Raw genomic sequence first — 23,480 nt, forward strand, 5'->3', positions numbered from 1 at the left:
TGCTATCTGGGCCTTGAAGCTGTCCGACCCGTCCCTAGCAGCCACCTTACAATAGTCCCACTAACTACTGGTTCTCCTGTTGCCGTTGCGAGGTCTCTGCGAGAGTATAGTGGCCGTGGTGCGATAGCGGCCCGTAATCGTTCCCTCGGTCCTTCCAACAGCCCGCAAAAGAGGATTACGTGCTCTGCCGTCTCAGGGGCGTCGCCACAGCGGCATAGCGGCGAGTACACGCCAAAAGCCCCTGTCTTGAATAAGAAGGCTGCTAGTCCTATTTTTTCCGTCCTGATCTGGCACAGCGTAGACGCTTCCAGTCGGTTCAGGCCGAAATACTTGCCCCCTTTCGGTATCTGCATCGAAGGGCCCTCCGGTTCCTCAGCGATGGCGCGTCGCTGGCGATCGTGATACTCTGCTCCGGTAAGCCATCTCTTCCTCCAGTGGCCGAGGAGGGCAGCCGGGACCTCCTTTCCCTCACTCATCCACTCGGAGCCCCGGGCCTCCTTCTCCATAGTGTACCCTGCCGGTCGGAGTAGCTGCGACGCCTGCTTCCTCTTCGCCGGCCTATCCTGCCGGAGTATATGTGACGCTTTAGCGCTCGCGCTGCGAAGCAGATTTCTCTTCCCGCTAAGCCGTAGCCGTTCTTCAAACTTAGCAGCCCGGGCACTAAGATAGAGGTCTAGTGGCGGGATTGCTGCTTCTGCTTCCAGGTGGCGAACCGGCGTCGCTTTGTGGGCGCCACAGACTACCCGGAGGCACTCGTTCTGTATCCCCATCAGGCTCTTAGCTGGCCCTGCCGGTTCCTCACTTATAGTATGCCACGCAGTCGCCCCGAAGGCGATCGCGCTACGGATAACCACCGTATATAACAGCCTCGCCCGTATAAGATCGCAGCCCCACGACATATTGACTAGCTTTGTCAGGGCTAGCTTTTGAGTTGCCATTTTTGTTTTAACACGCTAAACATGGGCGTGCCACGTCAGTTTGCGGTCGAACCAGACTCCTAGGAACCTGGCTGAGACTACCGGCGACACTGTGGCGTCCCCAAGGCGAATACTTTGCGGCAAGGGCTCTCGGGCCCTAGTAAAGTGCATTAGCTCACTCTTGTCAGGAGCGAACTCCATCCCGTGCCTCACTGCCCACCGCTGACACGTAGCCCATGCGCTCTCCAATCGGCGGCAGGTCGTGTCTGGATCGGTGCCGACGCTTAGCAGGTTCGTGTCGTCCGCGAACCCGACTACTAAAAGTAGTGAGTGCTGCTCCGCTAGCTCCTCGTACAGCGTTGAAATGTATAATATAAACAGTATCGGGGATAGCGGTGACCCCTGGGGGACGCCAGCTCGTAGGGGGATTGGCTCTGACTCCTTGCCATCGAACCGGAGGCGTACCGTCCTATCCTCCACGAAGCTGCGTACCCACTCCTGAACCCACTCCGGGTAGCCTTTCCGGGCTAATATGGAAATCAGCCGTCTGTAATTGACCGTATCGAATGCCCCCTTGATATCTAGCTGTAGCAGCGAGGCGATGCCCCCGCGTCTCCACGCCGTATAGACCACGTCCTCAACTATACGTATTGCCAGTTCGGTGGACCTCCCAGCGCGGTTACCCATTTGGCCGTTTGGTAGTAGGCCGGCCGCCTCAGCTACTTTGGTGATACGCTGGCTTATCGCCGTCTCTATTACCTTCCCTACCGTGCTAAGCATGGCAATGGGGCGCCAGCCGCCAGAGGTCTGCTTCTGAGCTGTCGTTTTATTAGGCTTAGGGATAACAACCACCCTCGCTGAGCGGAAGCGCTCCGGGTAGTACCCCAGCCTAAAGCTAGCTGTTGCCAGATCCGCTAGGATCTCCCATAGGGGTTCACCGCAGGCCTTTAGCAGGCCAGTGGGGATCAGGTCGTCGCCGGGAGCCTTCCGAGCAGCCGTTCCTTTGATGATAGACTCGATATCCATTGTGGTCACCTCCCTAAGGACGTTCAGCTCTGGTCTCGTCTGTAATAGGCCGCGATCGAGGTCCGATAGATCTATACACGGGTCTGGGAAGAACCTCTCAGCTAGTAATTTTGCCTTCTCATCATGTGTACGTGCCGTAAGCGTGTCGCCGGCGTCTCTCCGGAGATCTGGCAAGCCGTGGGCCTCAGGGGGGCCCAGCTCCGTAGCCTAGCCCACCTCTGCAGTGCCCACAGGCTTTTGTGATCCTTCGCCGTCCCCTCGAGCTTCTCGTGCCAGCTACGCGTCTGCGCTTCGCTGATTTCGAGCCGTTGTTTTTGGCCGGCTCTTGTATATTCGTCCCAGTTGGTCTGCGACCTTGCCTGGAGGTAGTCCCGCCGTCGTCTCTTCGTCTCAGCGCAAGCCTTGCTAACCTGCGGGCACCACCACGGGACCCCAGCGCCTCGGCCAACGGTGCGTCTCGGGACCGCCACGTCGGCGATCTCTTGGAGGTTCCGGATAACCCAGTCAACAGCCTGGTCCAACTCCGTTATCGTCTCAACCGGCAAATAATTCATAAATCTCTGGCTTGATTCGGCTGCGATGAGCCACTTATCCGCCATCGCCCAGTTCCACCCTTCGACACTGCGGCGGCCCTCCTTGACTGCTTCCCCGTTGGATATTACCCTAATCACTTGCGCTCTGTGGTCTGAGCCCTCTAGGCCCGGGTCCCCATCGTAATCAATCCTAGCCCCTTTCGTCACCCAGGCTAGGTCGATAGTTGAGTCTCGTTGTTTGTGCCTTTGCCGTGTGATTTCCCCGAACGGCGTAACGAGCTCTAATCGCCAGCGTCGCGCAAACTCCACTACGTTGTCGCTGCCCCGTGACGACCGTCCGTGGACGTCCCACAGCGGGTGATGTGTATTGAAGTCCCCTACGAGGACCTGTGTCCCCTCCGGCGCCCCATTAGGGAGGTCTTGGAGCGGGCTGACCCAGCGGCTCCCGGTCTGGTTTGGTGAATAGATAGACCAGATTGTAAGGGCGTCCGGGCCTGCCCCGAACGTAATACTGCTCCAGTCCATCCCGTTACGGGGTCGCAACGTAGCCACGTCGTATCGTTTATGGACGTATAGCGCAGCTCTGCCGCTGCTGTACACTGCTTCGTACCTGGACGACTTCGGGCAATAAATCGCCTTCGTCCGCCGGTTGATCCATGGCTCTTGAACCGCTATTATATCATAGTCACCCCCCTTATCCAGCGCTAGCGTTGCGTTCGCCTTTGAATCTGCGATATTCCAGTAGAGAATAGAGACTACCATTAAGCTGTCGATGGTATATCTTCGTTCGTACGTCCCTTAGTGAGGAAGCTACGCATTGCTGACGCAGACCGTTCGGTTCGCTCCTGCTCCACTCGCGATCCGCCCAGGGGGCGACCCCGGGGTCGTACAACTGTAAACCCGTCGCTGGTCAATGAGCTAGGTGGTGTGAGCCTGCCCTCACTAGATAACCCGTCCGAGTAGCTGCGGACCTCAAATGGTCGGGGGCGGTGAGCGTACGCCTCGCGTACGCGTAGCCGCTGCTGTTCTGCCGTAGGGCAGTCCCTGTCCCACGCCGTGTGCTTCCCTTTGCAGTTCACACAACGTTTTTTGCCGCTAGGTGCCTTCTCGGGGCAGTCTTTTTCACCCCCTGGGTGTGCCGTTGCAGCGCAGACGCCGCAACGCGCCGTCTTCTTGCAGTGTTTCGCGATATGGCCGTATTCGTAGCACTGGTAGCACTGCCGAACCCGAAGATTGCCGTCGTACGGCTCGCAATCGAATATCTGGGCCTCCCAAATAAGCCCTTTGGAGCATAGTTCCATCGCCGCCTCCACGCTATCCACGTGTAGTATCAGGGCCGCATACGGTGCTTGCGGCGCCCGGGGGAGGTTTCTTTTAGCCTTAGAGAGGTGCTTTGTATTGTCCCGTCGTGGACCTCTCGCAGCCGTTTCGCAGGCAGCCCCTTCGCGATCACTGCAACTTCTCTGCGGTTGAGAAGTGCCTTATCGCCGAAAGCACTACGCACCCACCTGCTGTCCGTGGTCGCCGCTGAGGCCGACTGCTTAAACGTCATTACGGTATCGCCACTGCGCAGCCTGCGGGCCGCCACTGCATCGGTGCTGCCGCGTGCACTGTTCACCGCTTTTACGACCTCAGCCGCCGATCTGTTCTTCATATTAGGGTCCTCTGTCCCCCGGATCACTACCTCTCTCTCCCTTCGCTGGGGCACTACAACCCGCTGCTGCCACACTGGGGCTTCACCGGGTCCCCGTCCCTGGGCCGATCCTGAGGCGATTGAGGCCCAGGATCGAGTTGTAGGCAAGGCCACGTTCTTCACCGTATCCTGCATGGTCTTCTCAACCATCGTCTGGATCGCCGCAGGAATTTCGCCAAGGGCCAGAGTCACTGCCAGTACGTCGGCATGTGTGGCGGGTCTGTCGCCCCCCTCCTCCAGCGTCCTGCCGGCTAGTTTCAACCCCAGCCAACGCTCCATCAAACCCCCCATGACCTCAATCTTCTCACGTGGGACCAAGTCGGCAATCTCTTGTTTTACCTTTTGTAGTTCTCTTCCGATCCCTTCCCTCTCTGCGTTCTTTCTGCTGGTGCGCTCCACGTTCGGTGCGTGGGCACTTTCGTTGGCGTGGGGGTGGTGAAAATTCTGTTCGAGTCCCGCCCGTCCCCCGTCGATCACCATCGGCGCCGCCATCGCTTGCGTCCTCGCTTCGCGTGCGATGCGAGGTCACTGTCCGACGTAAACGGTCGTTAGGAATCGAATGCCGCAATCGGTTTGATGATTTGACGCTGTTCGAAGAAGTTATCGATGAAAGTCAGAAATCTCCCTTTCCGCTGAGCTTTCCTAGTTATATAAACTTTCTTCCTATAAGTCCTTCTTTCTATTCTAATTATTATTATTATATCTAGTCGTATCGTTAAGTCTCGTTCTCAGGTTAAGAAAATAGAGTAGCGAGATTCTCTTCTTTCGGTAATTCTTTAATATACCGTTATTATACCTTCCTATTCTTACTACGAGGGTCGCGGTCTAACTTTCTACTTAGTTTCTTTGTCGGACTCCGCTTATTATATTAAATACGTTTGTACGAATTAGTTATGTTATAATATTTGAGGCCTATCTTCTTCTTAATTACTGAGGATTAGTATTACTTACTTAAAACTAGAGGAGGAGCTTAATTATACAGAGGAAGAATTAGAGAATGCCGCAATCGGTTTGATGATTTGACGCTGTTCGAAGAAGTTATCGATGAAAGTCAGAAATCTCCCAGGTTTAAGGGCTACGAGTCCATGTGCTCAGGATTATATGAACTGCGATCCTGGCCATGTTCATTGCTTGCCATTTGTGAATATATTATTATTATTAAATACGCCGTAGGCTCGAAGCCCCCGGTACCTCTACAAGTGCTCCCGTATGTCAAACCGTGCCCTAATGGCTGGACTAAATACATACGCTGCTACGTAGGTTCGCTCTATTAGCGACTGCGTTACGTCCACCACAATACTATGTTAGTTCTCACCCTACTAACAAAGTCCCCCTGAGAAGATCGATATTATCCGGGCCTAAGCGCTATCCGGCCAGTCCTGAGTAGCCACCTTGTGATAGTCCCGCTGACTACTGGTTTCCCCGTCGCCGTTGCCAGGTCTCTACGTGTATGCGGCGGCCATGGTGCGATAGTGTCCCGTAGGCGCTCTCTCGGTTCTTCCAGCAGGCCGCAAAAGAGGATTACGTGCTCTGCCGTCTCGGGGGCCTCTCCACAGCGGCATAACGGCGAGTACACACCGAAGGCTCCTATCTTAAATAAGAAAGCTGATAGTCCTATTTTTCCGGTCCTGATCTGGCATAGGGTAGACGCCTCCGGTCGGTTTAGGTCTGAGTACTTGCCCTGTTTCGGCATTCGCATCGAGGGGCCCTCCGGCTCCTCGGCGATAGCGCGTCGCTGGCGGTCGTGTTGTGCTGCCCCGGAGAGCCATCTCTTCTCCCAGTGGTCTAGGAGGGCGGCCGGGACTTCCTTCGCCTTGCCTATCCACTCGGAGCCCCTAGCCTCCTTCTCTATCGTGTACCCCGCTGGTCTGAGCGATTGTGACGTCCGCTTCCGTCTCGCCGGCGTGTCCTGTCGGAGTATGTGTGACGCTCTCGCGCTCGCGCTCCGAAGCAGGCTCCTTTTGCCGTTATTCCGTAGCCGTTCTTCAAATTTCGCCGCCCGGGCACTGAGATATAGGTCTAGTAGCAAGATAGCTACCTCTATTTCTAGATATCAGACCGGTGTCACTTTATAGGCACCACAGACTATTCAGAGGCACTCATTCTGTATCCCGACTAGGCTCTTAGCCGGTCCCGCTGGTTCCTCGCTTATAGTGTGCCACGCAGCCGCCCCGAAGGCGATCGCGCTGCGAATAACCGACGTGTACAGTAGTCTCGCCCGTATGAGATCGCAGCCCCACGCCATGTTCACTAGCTTTGTTAGGGCTAGCTTCTGAGTCGCCATTTTTGACTAACCCGTTCGGTATGGGCGTGCCACGTTAATTTGCGGTCAAACCAGACCCCTAGGAACCTTGCCGAGACCTTCGGCGTTGCTGTAGCGTTTCCAAGACGGATACTCTGCGGGGAGGGGTCTCGGGTTCTAGTGAAGTGCATCAGCTCACTCTTGTCCGGAGCGAACTCCATCCCGTGCCTGGCGGCCCACCGTTGGCACGTAGCCCAAGCGTCCTCTAGTCGGCGGCAGGTCGTGCCCGTGTCTGTGCTCACGCTGAGTAGGTTCGTATCGTCCGCGAACCCTACGACTAAGAGTAGGGGGTGTTTCTCCGCTAGTTCCTCATATAGCGTCGAGATATATAGGATAAATAGTATCGGGGAGAGTGGCGACCCCTGGGGGACGCCAGCTCGTAGAGGGATCAGCTCTGACTCCTTACCGTCGAACCGGAGGCGTACTGTCCTATCCTCTACGAAGCTGTGTACCCATTCCTGAACCCACTCCGGGTAGCCCTTCCGGGCTAGTATAGAAATCAAACGCCTGTGGTTAACTGTGTCGAACGCCCCCTTAATATCAAGTTGTAGTAGTGTGGCGATCCCTCCGCGCCTCCAAGCTGTATAGGTTACGTCCTCGACTATACGTATCGCTAATTCGGTGGATCGCCCCTTTCGGTTACCCATTTGGCCGTTTGGTAGCAGACCGGCCGTCTCCGCGACGGTAGTGATTGTGAATATATATTTAGCACTGAATACTTCTCAAGTCGAGACTGGCCTTTTGGTCAGACAAGTTTCTTGATAGCAAAAGTAGTTATTTATAAGGCTGTGCATGGTTTGTAAAGAAATTCAACTTTTTGTTAACAAATCATCCAGTTTAAATTGTTACAATTCTCGCTACAAGGCTAAATGTAAGTAACTACCTTGCCTTGAGGTGGCCAATAGCGTCAACATAAGGTATCTGGTAACATAACAGCAAGCACTTCCTGTAAACGAGAACATCATCTCATAAAGTCCCAATTGAACATTCAAATTACCTAATGGTTCTCAGTGTTCTCAAAAACTACACTCAAACTCATCCTAACGTCTATTTCGTCCAGCTGCGTCACGAAGCACCAAACTCCCGCAGTCTCATCTCCAACACCAACATCCAGAACACATGGCTCCTGCACTACCACGGCGCATTCCCCTACTCAGCCACTGCATCCACCATTTATTCCCACCTCACCTCAACTCAGGCGGCATCGTGGATCCACATTGGCGGTACGCCATGCACAGCACAACACACTTCCACAGCATCAGCTATGAGGAGTTGAGCATCTCGCACACCTCTGCAAGTCTTTGCTTTGGCGGTGAAGACAATCTGGACATGTTGGAGACGTGGGTGGAAAAGGGGGGTGTGGTGATTGTACCAGTAGGCGTTGGACATCGGCTATTGAATGATGTTGACGGCGCATTCGAGATGGTTGGGTCGTGTGCGAAGGATTGACACTGCAACATTTGCTATGGAAAGAAGGGAAGGGAGGCCAAGATCCAATTGATTGCGAAGTTCTTCTGGTTCGATCAAGATCCCGTATCTGGCGATGACGAGCCGGCTTTGCACGTATAGGCTTATTATCCGACGTACACGTTGTCACCCTTCACCGGTCGACTATATCAATATTTCATCATTCGAGGAAGGCGTTCAAAGACGGGTAAGATAGTTAAAAGTGGACATATGCGTAGTCAGTTCACTCGTTTAAAATTACTTGCCGTTTACGCCAAGTCATGATCAAAGGAATCATAGTTTATATGAAAGACTGGTAGCTTGGTGCGAGGGATTGCAGTGAATTCATTCTAACACTGCCCTGCTGTTGAGTGACACACTGTATTCATGAGATTACAAGAGCAGGAGGAAGAGCCCCCGCCAACCAATATATGCTGAGCGTCCTGCTAATACCGGAGTACAGGGCGTTGTAGACCTTTCTTAATATCCCTCGCACCAAACAAGTATTTGACAACGAAATATCTTGCGAAATTTTTCTATCCGATTCTTCACCCCTTGAAGATTTCGACACCGAGCATGTGCTCTCAAGTATCAGATTGGAAATGCGGCTACTACAGCCGCATAGTCCCATGCAAGAAGGAGTGTGGCAAAGTTCTCAAGTTCGTTCGACTTTGGACTGAGTACTGCCGTACTCGTAGGGTATTTGAGGGGGCTCTTGAACGGGAACATTGGATAGTCCCATTTGGCCGTGAATGATTGGGCTCTTCCCTAGATATTATTAGGGGCGACTTAGCTGCAGATGTCAAAAAGGGTGCCCATTGGACCTGGGACTAGGAATATGGTCACTGTGAGCATTTTGTTCATGGTTAAAACAGATAATATTGGTCGGCTCACTTGCTAAATAAATAACCAGGTCATTAGTCCACACATTTCCACCTTTTGTTCAACCCTTGAGCCAAATCATAATAACTATTTTGACTACTATGAACCGTATTGTTATCACTCTCCATCCATATACATGATCAAGTGTTAGACCATACTGACCACCACGAGCTATAGAAAATTGTGAATGAACAAGAGCTGAGCAGTCCTTCTGTAATTGCAACTTTCAAATCCTCTTTGTATCCTTAGCAACCAGATTATCAACCTCAACCGCAGTTCTCAATTTTATGGGCCGTCCAAGACCATCAATGACGTCCTGATAGACCTCGACAATGCGCTGAAATGTGATATGCGGTCTATGGGAGCCTCTGTCACATCCTGTCCCTGCATCGAACGGCACAAAACCATAGTCGTCTCTCGGCATTTGCTTCCACTCGTCCTCCGATTCAGGAAATGGTTTGACCACAAAGACCAGCTCCATCAGGGACCCGAATTGCTTCAGTGTTTCTTCTGCCGACTTGGATGCGAGATTTCGGTCGTCCTTGCCGCAATCCAACTGGTATCCGAGATGCTTGATGCTGGATCTTCCTAAGTGCAGGGCAAGGTGCTGGATCCTGGGGGACCAGGACTGATTGGCGACGAGTGAGAAAGGGTCGAAGACTTTGGATACGTCTAGATAGGCTAGTTCTGTATTCCAGTTAACCAGGACCGGCTGCAGGTTAACTTCGAGATCTGGCATGGTGGCTAAGATGTGTTCGAACGATCCTTGGTTCTTCAGGTATCGAGCCATGACGTCCCTTGCCAGATCAAACGGTCGACGGGTCTTCTCAAAGGCATCAACCGCTGCCTTGGAATGTTTATTCGCGAAGGAGACGTCCAGAGGCGTAAAGGTTGCGTTCTCGCAGAATAGGATGATAGTTCGTCCAGCACGGTCGCAGATCTCTAAAGGGCCCTGGGTTGACTGGATGAGGTGAACGTCAGGGGATTGGAAGTGAAACTCCTACAACAGGCGCCTTAATTCAGCAGGCAGTCGACTGAATTTTTGGAACAAGCCTTGTATCTGCATGTCGGAATCCTCCAAGGCCGATCATGACGATAATCGGACTTCAAAGACGTCAAGGACGGAGGGTTTTTTCTGGTAGAGAGGATTGTGTTCTTCGCGGAAACAGTGTACAGGATTATTGGAAGGGCCCGGAAATTTCGAGAAAATATTATATCCTATAGACTAAGGAAAAGCGTATGGTGGACGTTTCAATGTTCTCGCGGGGTGCCGTTCTCAATGGGTAGGCGGGTTGCCGCCATTCGGAAAGGTGCTGGGTGGTCGCCGCTTCCGCAATTATGCAGTCTAGCCTCAGGAGCTTGAAAATAAATTGGGACCATACGCAAAACATTTATCGAAGTATAGACTTGACATTCTTCGCTTCCCAAGGTTGTCGCGGCGTATGGGAAGTATTACATGGCAGTGGGGGAGAGGGGTCGCCGAGCAGGTTTGAGACGGCGTCTTCTTTTCAACCTTCAACTTTCAGTGGTGAGCAGTAGCGGTGGGCATGTAGATGACAGCACAAAACATCATTGTCTGACGTTTGTTGCATCATCAAAGGTTGTTTTCCAGTTGGTCGTTGGCGGAGCTGATCAACATGGCTCGCGTTTTCCACAGGGTTGGAAGAAAGTAAATGCCGATTAAGAAACTGCATGATGAGTTGAAATAAGACACCAATATTCGCTGAGTAGAAGTGGTCGTTTACGAACATATATAGGCAGGCGTCAGTAGAATAAGGGAAACAATCCGAGTTCGCTATCGTGGGTAAATGGAAGCAGATCGCAACAGACAATTCTATTGGGATGTCTGATTGTGAGCAACGGCCTTGCGTTGCTTTGATGAGGTTGAATCAAACATAAATTGGGTCTTGGGATATCAATTTCCAACAGTGCAGCTCTGTTAAAGCATCACAAGTAATCGTCCATACTGAAATAAAGATGAACCCATTCCGTCATCTCATAGCCAGTTGCCAACTCTGTACTCCAAACACCATGTCATATAGAACCGCACTCTGTCAACCCTCAATCTGTAGCATCTGCTTTAGTCCAGCTTCCGCGGCCCTAAGCCAGCGCCCCCTTTCCTCCAGGTCATCCTCAACACCACCCACTGCGTCCTCCTTCCGTCTCCTTGCTTCCCTTGCCGTCGCAGTGCTGTTCTGTCTCTTTGTTTCCAATGGCTGAAGTTCGGCCTGCAGTCTCTCCAACTCCTTCTTCTTCCGCGGCATCTGGTTCTGCAACTGCTCTAGCTGCCGGTCGAGGTTATCCCGCTGTCGCTTCTTTGCCTCGACAAGGTCCGCCGTCTTGGCAAGTGGGAGATTCAATTCTGGATTTTGGCTCCCTCCATCCACGTCACTCTTCTTCAACTCGGTAATCGCATTCTCCAGCCCCGAGATATTCGCAGGCAGTTCCTCTAGCCGAGCTGTCTCTATCTGGACTTGTTCGTACCGCTTCGACAACTCCCGTCCCCTCTTCTCAAGTTCCGTGACCATGTCCGCCACCTCTGTTTTCAACGCCTTGAGCTCCGCTTTTGCCGCCACATTCTGCTTCTCCAGGTCGAAGTTTTCCTGTGGGCTGACGATTAAGGGCGGGTCGCCAACGATGGCGCGTATGAACTTCTCCTTAGTCACCTGTTCGACGTAGCTGAAGCGCAGTTTGGAGAAGAGTTCGCGGTAGTGCGTCAGGTCTGCTTCGAGCGAGGCGGGTGTCGGCGCGTCGAGCGAGGAGTTGGACACATCGGAGGTACGTTGATTGGGGTCTTGCGATGCAGATGCGTTGGTAGAGATTGGTTCGGAGAGTTTGAGGATGGAGATCTCTTGGTTGGCAGCCAGAGATCTTAATACTGACTGAACAGACTCTGAAGAGGCTGTTTTGGACTGCATCGGGGGTATGTCGCAATTTGACTCTGGTATATGAGGATATCTTTGTTATCCGCTGAACGATGCGCCTGAGTAAATTGAAGGTGGTAAAATGGCAGAATGCTCCAGCAGGAACCTCGAACACGGGCGATCCACGTTATAGCTGATGTGAGTTGTCAAGTGCTCCAGGTCTCAAATTGAGGAGCTCTCTTAGTCTAATGTCACACATCCGGTAAAGTCGCAACCGCGAGACTATTTACTTTCTCCCCAAAGAGGATAAGCGTGTCAAAGGTGGGATGCTCGGATGCTTATCGTGGCGGTGTTGAGGGGCACAATCGAATCATCTGTTACCAAACGTTCGACCCCACCTTTCCGGCCACCCACCTTTCTGGCCACATATTACAATCCAATTGAAGGTATTTGAAACAGTGTATTCAACGTACCATTATAGCTATTCACATACAACCAGCTCTAATAGAAAGCTGTGCTCCAGGGCTTCCTGAGGTATAGATCTGATAGATTCTGACGCCTTAGCTGGGTCCAGTATTACCTGATTCCGACGTTGTACCTGGTCTCGTTGCCGTTCTACTTCAAGGGCTCGATCCATCGCTTCCTTAATCTGTACAATGTTACCAAATCGTTCATTAGGCCCTAATCGTACCTTCTTACGTGGTTTGGGGCGTAACGAAGTTATCTCGGCTTCTAATGCATGTACTGTCAGATAGGACACCTGGTTCCTAGGTTCAGAAATAATATGGCACTAGAGAAGACTAGTGTCACTTGAAGTTCAGACGGCGAAATGAACCCCTCTTCCCGAAAGTAACTCCGAAGTTCGGGGTCAGACACCTGAACAATGCACCTCCGACATTTCCGAAAGAATCTATAAAGGGCAGAGCAACGGGAGTTCGCGAGAATAGAACACAGACAACAGCACACCTCATTCATAATACAATCTGATGCACTTCTGACTACTCGATTGGACACACGTGATATTCGACATGTACACGTTGGGTCAAAGTAGCGACCTCGACGCTCTGTACATCTAGCCGACGAGTCAGCTTCCGAAACAATAGCCGTTGCGACGATCGCAATGGCGTAATCGCTGCCAGACTATCCCTAGCTACTAAGCTAGTCACTGGTGTCGCCATTATTGTCGGATCAAGCCAATTACCAGCTGTTGTTGGTGTAATTGGTCGTTCTGATAGGGGGGCTATCGTCGGCTGAGGTCGCGATGGATCTAATGGGTATATTCTGTCAGATAGGGCACCTGGTTCCTAGGTTCAGAAATAATATGGCACTAGAGAAGACTAGTGTCACTTAGAGTTCAGACGGCGAAATGAACCCCTCTTCCCGAAAGAAACTCCAAAGTTACGGTCCACTTAGGGGTCAGACACCTGAACAATGTACCTCCGACATTTTCCAAAGAATCTATAAAAGGCAGAGCAACGGGAGTTCGCGAGAATAGAACACAGAGAACAATACACCTCATTCATATACAATCTTACGCACTGCTGACTACTCGATTGGACACACGTGATATTCGACATATTCCAGTTGCAGAGAAGCCTGATTGTATATTATTGATCGTGAACGACTTCGTATATGCCTCGATATATAGCGAGAGGAACGTCGACTTTTTAAATGGAACAGAACAGTACTCGATCGAGAGAGATGTCGCTAGCGAGCGATAGTACCGCTTTAATGGAGCAAATACGGCGACGTCGAGAGGTTGGAGCCCGTGAGAACAGTGTGCTGGTAAAAATAGTAACGAGATCTTGTTACAAAAGGCTAACCACATGAACTCGACGTTATCGTGAGCGATATAACCATCTAATATCAAGAGCCGCTGCTCGTCGGGATCAACTGGTTGTGTACGAGGTATAAAGATATCACGAAGCCATCGAACGGCGATATCTGTACTGATCCAACCGTTGGACGAATAAGTATATTGCCAATCAGGTATATCGTCGCAATCGTTAAACCATTAGGCTTGGAGGCTCTTGCCAGTGTATATTACTGCTGGGGTCAACGAATTACCCATCGCCGATATGGCATGTAATATAGTAACCCATTCGCGGCTTTCGTCACTCCGAACGAATGTTGTCCGTTTCTCTGACGATCCGTACACTGTACCCTCGATCCCTTTGCCAATCGCGATGCCTGTTTCGTCCATATTCCAGACGTTGTGTGGAAAGTAGTCGTGAGCTAACATCAAGGCTTCGTACGTCTCGAAGAAATCGTCGATATTCTGCGTCGATAGGCCATCAAATCGCTGACGGTCGAGGCGTCGAGATTGGATACTTCCGACCTCTGGATGGCGTTGAATAAAGCGATGAACCCAATGGCGACCGAGGCCCTCTGATCGACGATCCTGAGGCAACAGAATTAACGCCATCTTAGCGATGAATAGCGCCGACGGGCTACGACCCTCGCGATCCATCTCGAGGACCCATCCAATCAGCGCGTCTTCCTGATCCCTAGATAGCTTCATCGACGCGATTGACGCGTCAGAATGGCTGAGGCCATCCCCGAGTCGTAATTGGAGGGTAGAGCGTGGAACGCCCCATCGGAGGGAAGCCTGGCGCTGGGATATCCCTTGATTGATATCGTTGAGAGCGCCTTGAATCGAATTTTCTGAATATAGAGGCATTGTATAATAATAGCCAATACCGACGATAATCTGTTGTGCCGAAGGTTGTTGTAGTTAGCAGATTAGGTGGCCAGAAAGGTGGGTGGCCGGAAAGGTGGGGTCGTACGTAATATGCCTGCCCACTTTGAACTACTTCACAGTATATTTAAGAGAAGCGCAATTGATTTCGTGGTCAAAGCTCAAACGGCGCTTTCATCAACCCCTCCCTTCTTGATCTTCTGGTTGCTTTGAATCAATTGGGTGCGTTCTGAAATCTCCTTTAATACAATGCCTCCCCCAGACGACCTGCTCACTGATGACTATGTCGCTGAATTACTTGCCAAAGAAGCTTCGGACTGCTCACTCAAGTATTCAGCCATGGGTCTTGATGCTTACAACCAGTCGGCCAAGTGAGTATTCCATACTGTTTCCAATGCGCTACGCCTTGGGAGCTCCGCTGCGCATCGTGCATCGCTGTCGTCTCGTCTCCAGTTTCCAGGGCGAAATCGAAGTCGAGGTTGAGTCTCAGAAGCTAACTGAATGACGCAGGCGCCCGGCGAATCAACCCAAACCCAACACGCGCTTTCTAAATCACATCATCCGCGACACCAACCATCACAATCGTACCCTGCTCGCTAGAGAGAGCGCCGAGTCGAAAGCCCGACTACGAGACCTCGAGAATGCAGAGGAGAAGAAGCAGCGGGCCGAACAAGAACGACTCAAAAAGAAGCGACCTGGTCCTGGCGACACTCGCAAGCGCATGTTAGGTGACATCGCCGCTATCATCGGCGGATCGTCTAAGAAGCGTAAAGTTGATGATCGGCCAGACGACGAGTCGACGCTCCAGGTGAGGGCTGGGAAGGTTAGTGCGAAGATTCCGCGCGACGAGGAACATACGAAGGGCAAAGAAAAGAGCCGTGATGCATCACCTTCGAGGAGCAGGAACGCTAGGAAGGAACTGTTCACGGAGCGTGATGGAAGGCGGTCACACATATACAGGAGGCGCGACAACGACGAGAGATCCAGATCGAGGTCTACATCAAGAGAGCGTTCTCGCCATCATGACCACAACCACAAAAGCTCTCTCCAGGTTCCGAGGTCCGACCGGGATGCGGACAACGACACAGATCATCGTCGACACTCTTCTGTCGCGGGCGTTGATCAAAGAAAGTCCGGTGCTCGGCGAAGGTGCAGCGACCTGTTTGACGGTCGGCCTAGTCGCTCTGCCAATATGCGACTATACCGGGCGGAGCGCGCCCCTCATGAAGCGTCATCAGACTCAGATCCGCTGGAAGACATCATTGGCCCTAAGCCACCTAAGCCTGCCCCCGTAGTTAGGAGAAGGGGCCGTGGCGTAACGGCAGACACTTCAGGTATTAACAGTCGCTTTGCATCTGACTACGACCCCAAGACCGATGTCTCACTAGACGATGATGATGACTGGGGCAGCTCGCTGGAGGCGCTTCGCGACCGCCAAATGTGGAAACAGCAGGGTGCGGATAAGCTGCGAGCCGCTGGGTTCACAGACAAGGAGATTAAGAAGTGGGAGAAGGGCGGCAAACGGGACGAGGCAGACGTGCGCTGGAGCAAACTAGGCGAGCAGAGGGAGTGGGACCGCGGCAAGGCTCCAGTCCCTGGGCCTACGTGGAAATGAGGCATGGAAAAAGATCAAAGAGTACGGAGGACTATGATGTTGGTTTTCTCACGGGATTGATGACACGGAAGACGAGTTCGGTACGATAACAGGCGATGGAGCTCGGCGTTGACGGTTCGGTTCGGTGCCATTGATGTCGCGTAGCATTTGGTTTTGCATTTGCGGCATAGCATGTTGCATTGAGAGGCGTTTTGCATTACTTTATGTCCGACAATAGACACACAACTGTTTTGTCAATATCGTTGCCTTGCCCTGAAATAATTCGATCTCTAGAGCTCACAGGCTTCGGGAATAAGCCAACTTTGAAGAGATCAAGTTTGTCATATCCACTAGAACTTGGCTAGAGCTGCCTCCATTTTTCATGGCTCAATTTATGTACGTATGGGTCTCCTGTGCTTATTCTAACTGATTGAATCCACCTTCGCACCACCTTTTTGCATGCACCCCCATTTTGCAGGGAATTTCTACGCCTCAACAACACGACGTCTCTCAATTTACCTCGCAATTGCTCCCTATCTACGTACAAAATGGCTAATCCAGTGGAGAATAGTCTGGACGATTTTGAGTAGCGAATCGAACGCGCTAAAGAGCTTGTCCGTCAGGGCTCTTCCCAGGCCGTAGCAGCTCATCGGTACGGTATCAAGGGGACTACACTGCCCTACCGTATTCGTCACGGTAATTCGCATCGCGACGCGGCCTCCAGGCAACAAAAGTTGACTCCAGAGCAAGAGGAGGTTATCGTGAACTGGATCCTACACGAAGAAGTGTGTGGACAGGCTCCTAGCAAGCGTTATGTGGCCGACTTCGCTGCCGAAATCCTCCTTGCTCAAGGGGATAACAATACACTCGGCCAACACTGGGTGGATCACTTCGTTAGCCGCCATCCACAGATATGTACCAAAATTGGGCGCGTCGTAGATGCTAGCCGAGTTAGAGCCTCCGATTCGAACAAGATCCGAGACTTCTACACCCTCCTCGAACGCTTACGTACGAAGTATTGTATCAAACCCGACAACGAGTATAATATGGATGAGACAGGTGTCCAAGAGGGGGAATCTGGGCATGGTACGGTCATTGGGACGTCTAATTCACGCCGGGTACGCGTATCAAAGTCGGACGCTTCGTCGTGGTGCTCCTGGTTAGAGTACATTTCGCATACCCAACGGGGTACACCTGTCTGCGTATTTTCCGGCAAGAGAGTCCAAGTACAGTGGTTCCCAGACCAAAATATCCCTGAGTGGGGATACACCGCGACGAGTAAGGGCTGGAGTAATAAAGTTATCGCAAATAGGTGGTTAGATCAGGTTTTTCTCCCCGAGACGAAGCCTAGGGGTACCGAATGGCGAATCCTTATCCTCGACGGCCACCAGACACATATTCATGCCGAATTTATGTGGAAAGCCTACTCGAATAGAGTCGCCGTGCTGTATTTACCCTCACACTGCAGTGACGGTCTCCAGCCGTGCGATGTCGGGCCGTTCTCACCTTTGAAGACCTACTACCGCCAAGAGCTCAGGGCTTACGCTTCCTACAAGGCTACAGCCCCAATTTACAAGCAACGTATGCTAGAAGCATATCTACGTGCCTCGGAGAGAGCCTTTACTACGGAAAATATTAAATCTGGCTGGCGGAAGATGTCAGATAGGGCACCTGGTTCCTAGGTTCAGAAATAATATGGCACTAGAGAAGACTATTGTCACTTAAAGTTCAGAAGGCGAAAGAAACCCCTCTTCTCAAAAGTAACACCAAAGTTACCGACATGTTCTAAAGCATCTATAAAAGGCAGAGCAACGGGAGTTCGCGAGAACAGAAGTGTCAGAGCCACAAGTGTCATCCGAGGCGGGCCGGCTTCCACCAGGAAGGAAGTCGTTTGTGGCGGCTAGAGAGCCGCTTGTGGCGAATGAGAGCTGTTGAAGCCGTTTGCAGCGGATAGGGAATCGCTTGGTTGCAGATAAAGAGCCGCTATCCAAGATGTTGGCCGAAGTCGGAGGAACACAGACATGCGGAAGCAAACATCCAGAATCCAACAGAGAACCTCGGCTGGCTATAAGTAAGGAGTCGAGACGGAGGAAGATAGAGAGGGGAGAGATCAATAAACTACTGTGGACACCCCTACCTGCCATCACCAAGTGACCACCAGTGAACACCAGGTGACCACCAGGGGGACACGCCTATTTCTCCCCTTCACTCTGTACTATCGCCTTCGGTCCAGGCCGTACCCTGACAAGAAGACAGACAGACAAGAACACACCTCATTTATATACAATCTTACGCACTGCTGACTACTCGATTGGACACACGTGATATTCGACAGAAGACTGGTATATGGCCCCTAGGCTCCGAAGGACTAGTCGACGTATCTTGTGATCCTCCGGAGCCTCATACACCAGATCCTCCGCCTCATATATCACCACCTTTAGTTGCTTTTACTACAGTCGATAGAGAAAGCCGAGGGCGGGGTATCTCGTAATATTCGTACCCTAGTAGGCAAGGCGGGCAAGGCCCTTACACTCCAGGCCGCCGAGAATACCACATTACGTATCGAAAACGAGCAACTATATAAAGAACTCGATAAATACGCTCCAGATATACGCCAGCCCATCGAGCCAGACCCGAATAAAGTATTTGTTAACTTATCAGCGATCCGAACAGCCCAGGACAAGCGAAATAAGCGAATACGGCCTATTTTACCGGATAAGCAGTTAGAAATTGATACTTTTCTCGAAGGAAGGGTCCCTCCTAAAAAGAGGGCTTGAAAGAATATATCTAAGTCTTCGGACACTTAAATTAAGTATGTTCTGTATATAAATAATATGGACGAAGTATTTAGGTTGATTCAGTTAGACCCTGCAAAATGGGGGTGCATGCAAAAAGGTGGTCAATGCGGTTAGGTCCTCTTTCATCGGGGCTCGCTAAAGTGTGCCTCTAGCAACCCTGACCACAAAGCGAAGCATCTGTATATGATCCAGTTTTGGGCTTACGTGAAGCCCAGAGAAGAATGTGTAAATCGAAGTGTCTTTTAGTCTCCCCAATAAATAACTGAGTTTACAGACGCCAGATGACTAGTGACTTGACCAACCTGTGGTGTCTCAGGGACTCATTGCCGAAGTGACAACGATCTGGAGTGCCTGTGATCTATGCGAGGCAAATCCCTGGAGTTATGTGGGTAAGAGGCCGAGCTTGATGCTCTCCGTGAGGCTCCCGACCTTGGCGCCAACCCATGTGCTGCACCTTGGGGCAAGTGACTATAGGCGCTGCGGGCACGGCGCGTACTTGAAACTAGGGCCCGAAGGAACAGGTGAGAGTACTGGCCAGGCGGAAGACCGCATCGTAGTATTATGTTTTTTCCGGGCTTCGGATTGATAGGATTGAGTGGATCTAGGTAGGGGACTGGTGATGAGAGGGCCAACGTGAAGAGCCTGTTGCTGCAGAATCCTGGTGTTTCGAAAAGTTTATAATGTGGCTTCTCTGTGATGTTGGCAACCCCTGAGAGTAGTACGTTCTGTTTGGGTACAAAGTATTTTCAGTGGTGTGGTCGTTGTTGCGGCGTGGGGAGTGATGAGTCAAGGAATGCAGGGGCTGTTCTGGTGCTTCTGGATTCCGCTTACGCGGTGGACGCTTTCGGAATACAAGGCCATATAAGTGAACGCGCAAACTATTACTGTTAAAATAACAACAGAAATAACAATAGCAGTTATAGCGCCCGGAGATAAAGTAGTGTTGGGCACTTCTGTCCGTGGGGTGAGGGTTTGGGGAAAGGGGTTAGGCACTTGGCAAGGCAGAAGTGGAAGTCCAAATTAAATTCGAGATTTAGCTGAAAATGACAAATGAGCCTATTGGGTAAAGTGCGTTTGTCTCGTTTACTTGGACACTGTCTTTATATGCGGGGATCGCTGTCAATAAAACCATAGTCTGTGTTTCTGGCCTATGAATTTATTTGAGAGGTGGTATCTGCTTGAGCAAAACTCCCCAGTGTAGTTCAGCATAAGCTTTCAAGATGAGGTCCACAAGGGAGTGGACTTATGCTTAAGTAGTTTCAGTGTACTCCAATATAAACAGTGGTAGCTGGGTCAAAAATTTGCTAAAGGTATCTCACCCTGCTCGAGGATTGAGACACCATCTAAGAGGTCGAAAAACAACGGGCATCAACATTTTCTATAGCGGAGGAAGATCTTCATTTCCCTGAGCCATAATAGCCAGCTCATTTTCAACCGTGGCAGCGTAACATAGGGATTTATGGTGGGGCTCATACTCGAATTGTTCCATTCAAACACATGTCGCTCCCACTGAATAATTCAACTTTGACCAATCTGACTGTCCACATATATCGATCAGTTGGATTTCGAGACCATCTGCCGGATAATCCCAACGAACTAGAAAACTGGCTTTCACGATCAGCTAAACTCTATATATGCAGTGACTGGAGAAGCTACTTAAATCGTATCATCGCAGTTGCCTCTCTAAAGAAAGAAACCGAGGACTGGAAAGCGACGTTGCCACGGCATTCAGGCCCTGGGGTTTTCTTTGACCCATCCTCTTTCAATCTCCTAGAAATTATACCATGGGAAAGGTAAAGTCCCAACTCCAATTAAATCCAATCCGAGCACAGAAAAGTCTGTAATTTTTATGACAGACCGCCAAACTCTTTGGACTGATGATCCAGAATAAATGAGCATCATCGTCGTACGTGTGTTGTGCTAGCTCGCTGATTCGCCATCCATCTCGGATTCAGGGGTCTCGCCCTATAGTCTGGCACGACAGGTGGGGGAATGCTCTGCCACTGTGGCCATCGAGTTGGTCGAGGTAACGGGGGTCCGTCAACATCTGAGATGTACGAAGACATAAAACTATCGTGGCTGCTGGATGTGGAGGAAGTAGCGTAGGCACGATGGCGGCCGAACGCACAACAGAACCAGATGACTAATATCAGGACCAAAACCCCGAGACAGCACCCTAGGATTATACCGATCTGCTGTTGCGTCAAACCACCAGATGAAGAACCTGCGCCGGTGGATGGACGGGGGGTATCAGTGGCGGTATCGTCATTGTCGCCGTTGCCGAGTGTTACGACTGTTGTCAACGTGGACTGGGCATATGTGATCGTTTGTGTAATGATGACCTGACGTCGGGCAACATCCGGTTGCGCCGTAACAGCGGGCCGAAGCACCAGCGTCAGCGCAAGCATGTCGAATGGCAGTACCGCACGAAATTGTTACCTAATGCAAAGTTGAAGAGAACAAAAATCGGAACAGACGATCAAGGGGTTTCCCTGAGATCCACGGGATCTTATTGCTTTAAGAGTGCAAATGCTGCCTTATGACTTTGATTCATCCCCGCTCGCGCGGCACCTTATCCTAGATCCAAGCTCTAGCCGGATTGCGTGCATCATGAAACCCATCCTGCTAGCTGCATGAGGCCCAGGGTGGCTTGTCGTCTGATGAGTGGTCGGCGTCGGACCAGGTGACCTCTTTGGACGGCCACCGGAACGAGGTCGGGGCCCACGACAGTAGCAGGCCTTATAGATCCGTGGACCAAGGGCGGCCTATCCCATAACCGTACGGTGGCATAATGTCCCTTTGACGGGTTGTACGGCGCGACGCTAATGCGCGATATACCCGAACATGCAAGTCTAGCGTGTTGTCGATAAGTAAGCGCCTCCCAGAGTATTGGAAATATGTTACGCTAGTGCTGGGTTTTACACAGTGGTGATTGGTGGACAGAAGGGTTGATAGGTAGAAGTGGTTGGAAACTCCAATAAAAGAAAAGCTTGGGTTTCCCGTCCGTCTCGTGTTCTGACCAATGTCCGGTCGGCAAAGAATCACGGCCAAGTCATTTTCGACCGAATATCGAATAATTGGCAAACCGTTTCATTCGTCAAGTGTAAAATAGTGATTTGACGATAGAGACCAAAACGCCGTACGATCGACATATGGGACGTGAGATCTTGATAAGACGGGCTAGCGCATACAAATGAGTGAGTATGCATGCAGGACAGCCCAAGAATACCGAGAAACAATCGTAAGCACAAGATCCTAGACTGTAAATCGTATTCGTCTTCCACGAAGTGACTTGGCAGTCAGTGGAATAGTTGGACATTTACTGTGGAAGTCCGACGACAGCTATTTATATTATTATTAAATGCGCCGTAGGCTCGAAGCCCCCGGTACCTCTACAAGTGCTCCCGTATGTCAAACCGTGCCCTAATGGCTGGACTAAATACATACGCTGCTACGTAGGTTCGCTCTATTAGCGACTGCGTTACGTCCACCACAATACTATGTTAGTTCTCACCCTACTAACAATGTCCCCCTTTATTTATATTAAAACCCCCATCTGAACGTTCGCAGCAACACAGTGGAAAAGAAGACATCCTTCTCGGTTACCAATATGCTATAATGAAATATAGCGCCTTTCTCAGATACTTACCTCTTCGAATTGATACGAGATACCGATCTTTCTCTGATTACCACAAACTTGATAGCAAAATAGCTGTCTAGTCTTCGCGAATAATAAAACTTTCCTTTTACAATATATCTACACCGCATATTTGGAAAACAAACATATTAGCCCAGCATTTTAGAAATATCTCAGGTTACAGCTATGGCCTTATTGTAACGAAACCTCTAATATCCTACAAGGCTAGGAATAGCTTCACAGGTAGAGAGGTCTAGTACTTGACCTAAGACAAGAGGGCGTGTACAATTAGGGGCCTAAGGTCACGTGGGATAAGGGCAAGATACTTAAATACCTGTGTGCGGCTTAGACGTCCCAACCTATACTTCCCTTCTTCACCTTCGTATGTAGCCGGAATGCCAATACCAGTGCGATCCCACAGTATATACTTGTTTAATTAGCTCGCTGCTTACCCTCAGGCTCATTACCCTGGCGTGAAGAGAATATTCAAGCCGCGACACAACTTCCATCAGCAAATATGTGGATGTCACTTGCTTTACTTGTGGGCTCTGCTATTCCCGCCACAGCATGCGAAATTCTTATATTTTATCGTATTAAGTAAATTTTATCTTCGCTTCGAAAGTTTAGTTGTTTAATCCTTTTCTTATTAGCGTAACCCACCTATAAGCGGGCTACACCTATTAGCGGGCCACCTATTTCGGCTCTGTCGAATTAGCTTAACTTAATAATAATAACGTAGTCCACCGTCCAATTGCACACTTTGGCAGACCTTATACGACAATGTATAAGTTAATCCAACCGCAACGCCTATCATCAATTGAAACTACTCAGAATCGTTATCTTCAGACGTCTCTACATCATTTCCACAAATGCGCGCATTATGTCCGGGCTCGCCGCAGATTCTACAGCGCCGTACACGCGCAATTCGCCGCCTCGTACAACCACCAATTTGACGAAATTCGTCATGTAACTGCCCATCAACCTCTCGTTGAGACTGTAGGTCCTGTCCAGCTTGTATACGAAGTGACCCTCTTCTCTGTAGCTGTTTTTTCTTCGCACGGCGACGTCGACTTAAGGTCTCATTTGCCTT

At 50.8% G+C, this 23,480-nt stretch overlaps 5 protein-coding genes across 5 annotated transcripts; 2 read left to right on the forward strand and 3 right to left on the reverse strand.

Annotated features, from left to right (window-relative positions):
• Positions 1 to 7,539: 7,539 nt before the first annotated feature.
• Positions 7,540 to 8,040, forward strand: BCR38DRAFT_467718 (uncharacterized protein; the record flags this gene model as incomplete). The annotated part of the gene is made up of 2 exons (XM_040862755.1): positions 7,540 to 7,904; positions 7,953 to 8,040. Exons 1-2 carry the CDS (start codon positions 7,591 to 7,593, stop codon positions 8,038 to 8,040), a joined length of 402 nt encoding a protein of 133 aa, XP_040712888.1. The 5' UTR covers positions 7,540 to 7,590.
• Positions 8,041 to 9,025: 985 nt separating this feature from the next.
• Positions 9,026 to 9,589, reverse strand: BCR38DRAFT_487721 (uncharacterized protein; the record flags this gene model as incomplete). The annotated part of the gene is made up of 1 exon (XM_040864188.1): positions 9,026 to 9,589. The coding sequence occupies one exon, from the start codon at positions 9,587 to 9,589 to the stop codon at positions 9,026 to 9,028; it is 564 nt and encodes a 187-aa protein (XP_040712889.1).
• A 967-nt stretch (positions 9,590 to 10,556) lies between these two features.
• Positions 10,557 to 12,084, reverse strand: BCR38DRAFT_441895 (uncharacterized protein). Its single transcript, XM_040860790.1, has one exon. It carries the CDS (start codon positions 11,715 to 11,717, stop codon positions 10,854 to 10,856), a length of 864 nt encoding a protein of 287 aa, XP_040712890.1. The 5' UTR covers positions 11,718 to 12,084; the 3' UTR covers positions 10,557 to 10,853.
• A 2,526-nt stretch (positions 12,085 to 14,610) lies between these two features.
• Positions 14,611 to 15,976, forward strand: BCR38DRAFT_411801 (uncharacterized protein; the record flags this gene model as incomplete). The annotated part of the gene is made up of 2 exons (XM_040858613.1): positions 14,611 to 14,732; positions 14,872 to 15,976. The coding sequence occupies 2 exons, from the start codon at positions 14,611 to 14,613 to the stop codon at positions 15,974 to 15,976; spliced, it is 1,227 nt and encodes a 408-aa protein (XP_040712891.1).
• Positions 15,977 to 20,600: 4,624 nt separating this feature from the next.
• On the reverse strand, positions 20,601 to 21,437 carry BCR38DRAFT_44210 (uncharacterized protein). Its single transcript, XM_040860792.1, has one exon. It carries the CDS (start codon positions 21,159 to 21,161, stop codon positions 20,652 to 20,654), a length of 510 nt encoding a protein of 169 aa, XP_040712892.1. The 5' UTR covers positions 21,162 to 21,437; the 3' UTR covers positions 20,601 to 20,651.
• Positions 21,438 to 23,480: the final 2,043 nt, after the last annotated feature.

The sequence above is a fragment of the Pseudomassariella vexata genome (genome assembly GCF_002105095.1).
Source record: "Pseudomassariella vexata strain CBS 129021 chromosome Unknown BCR38scaffold_11, whole genome shotgun sequence".
Classification (NCBI taxonomy): Eukaryota; Fungi; Ascomycota; class Sordariomycetes; order Amphisphaeriales; family Pseudomassariaceae; genus Pseudomassariella; species Pseudomassariella vexata.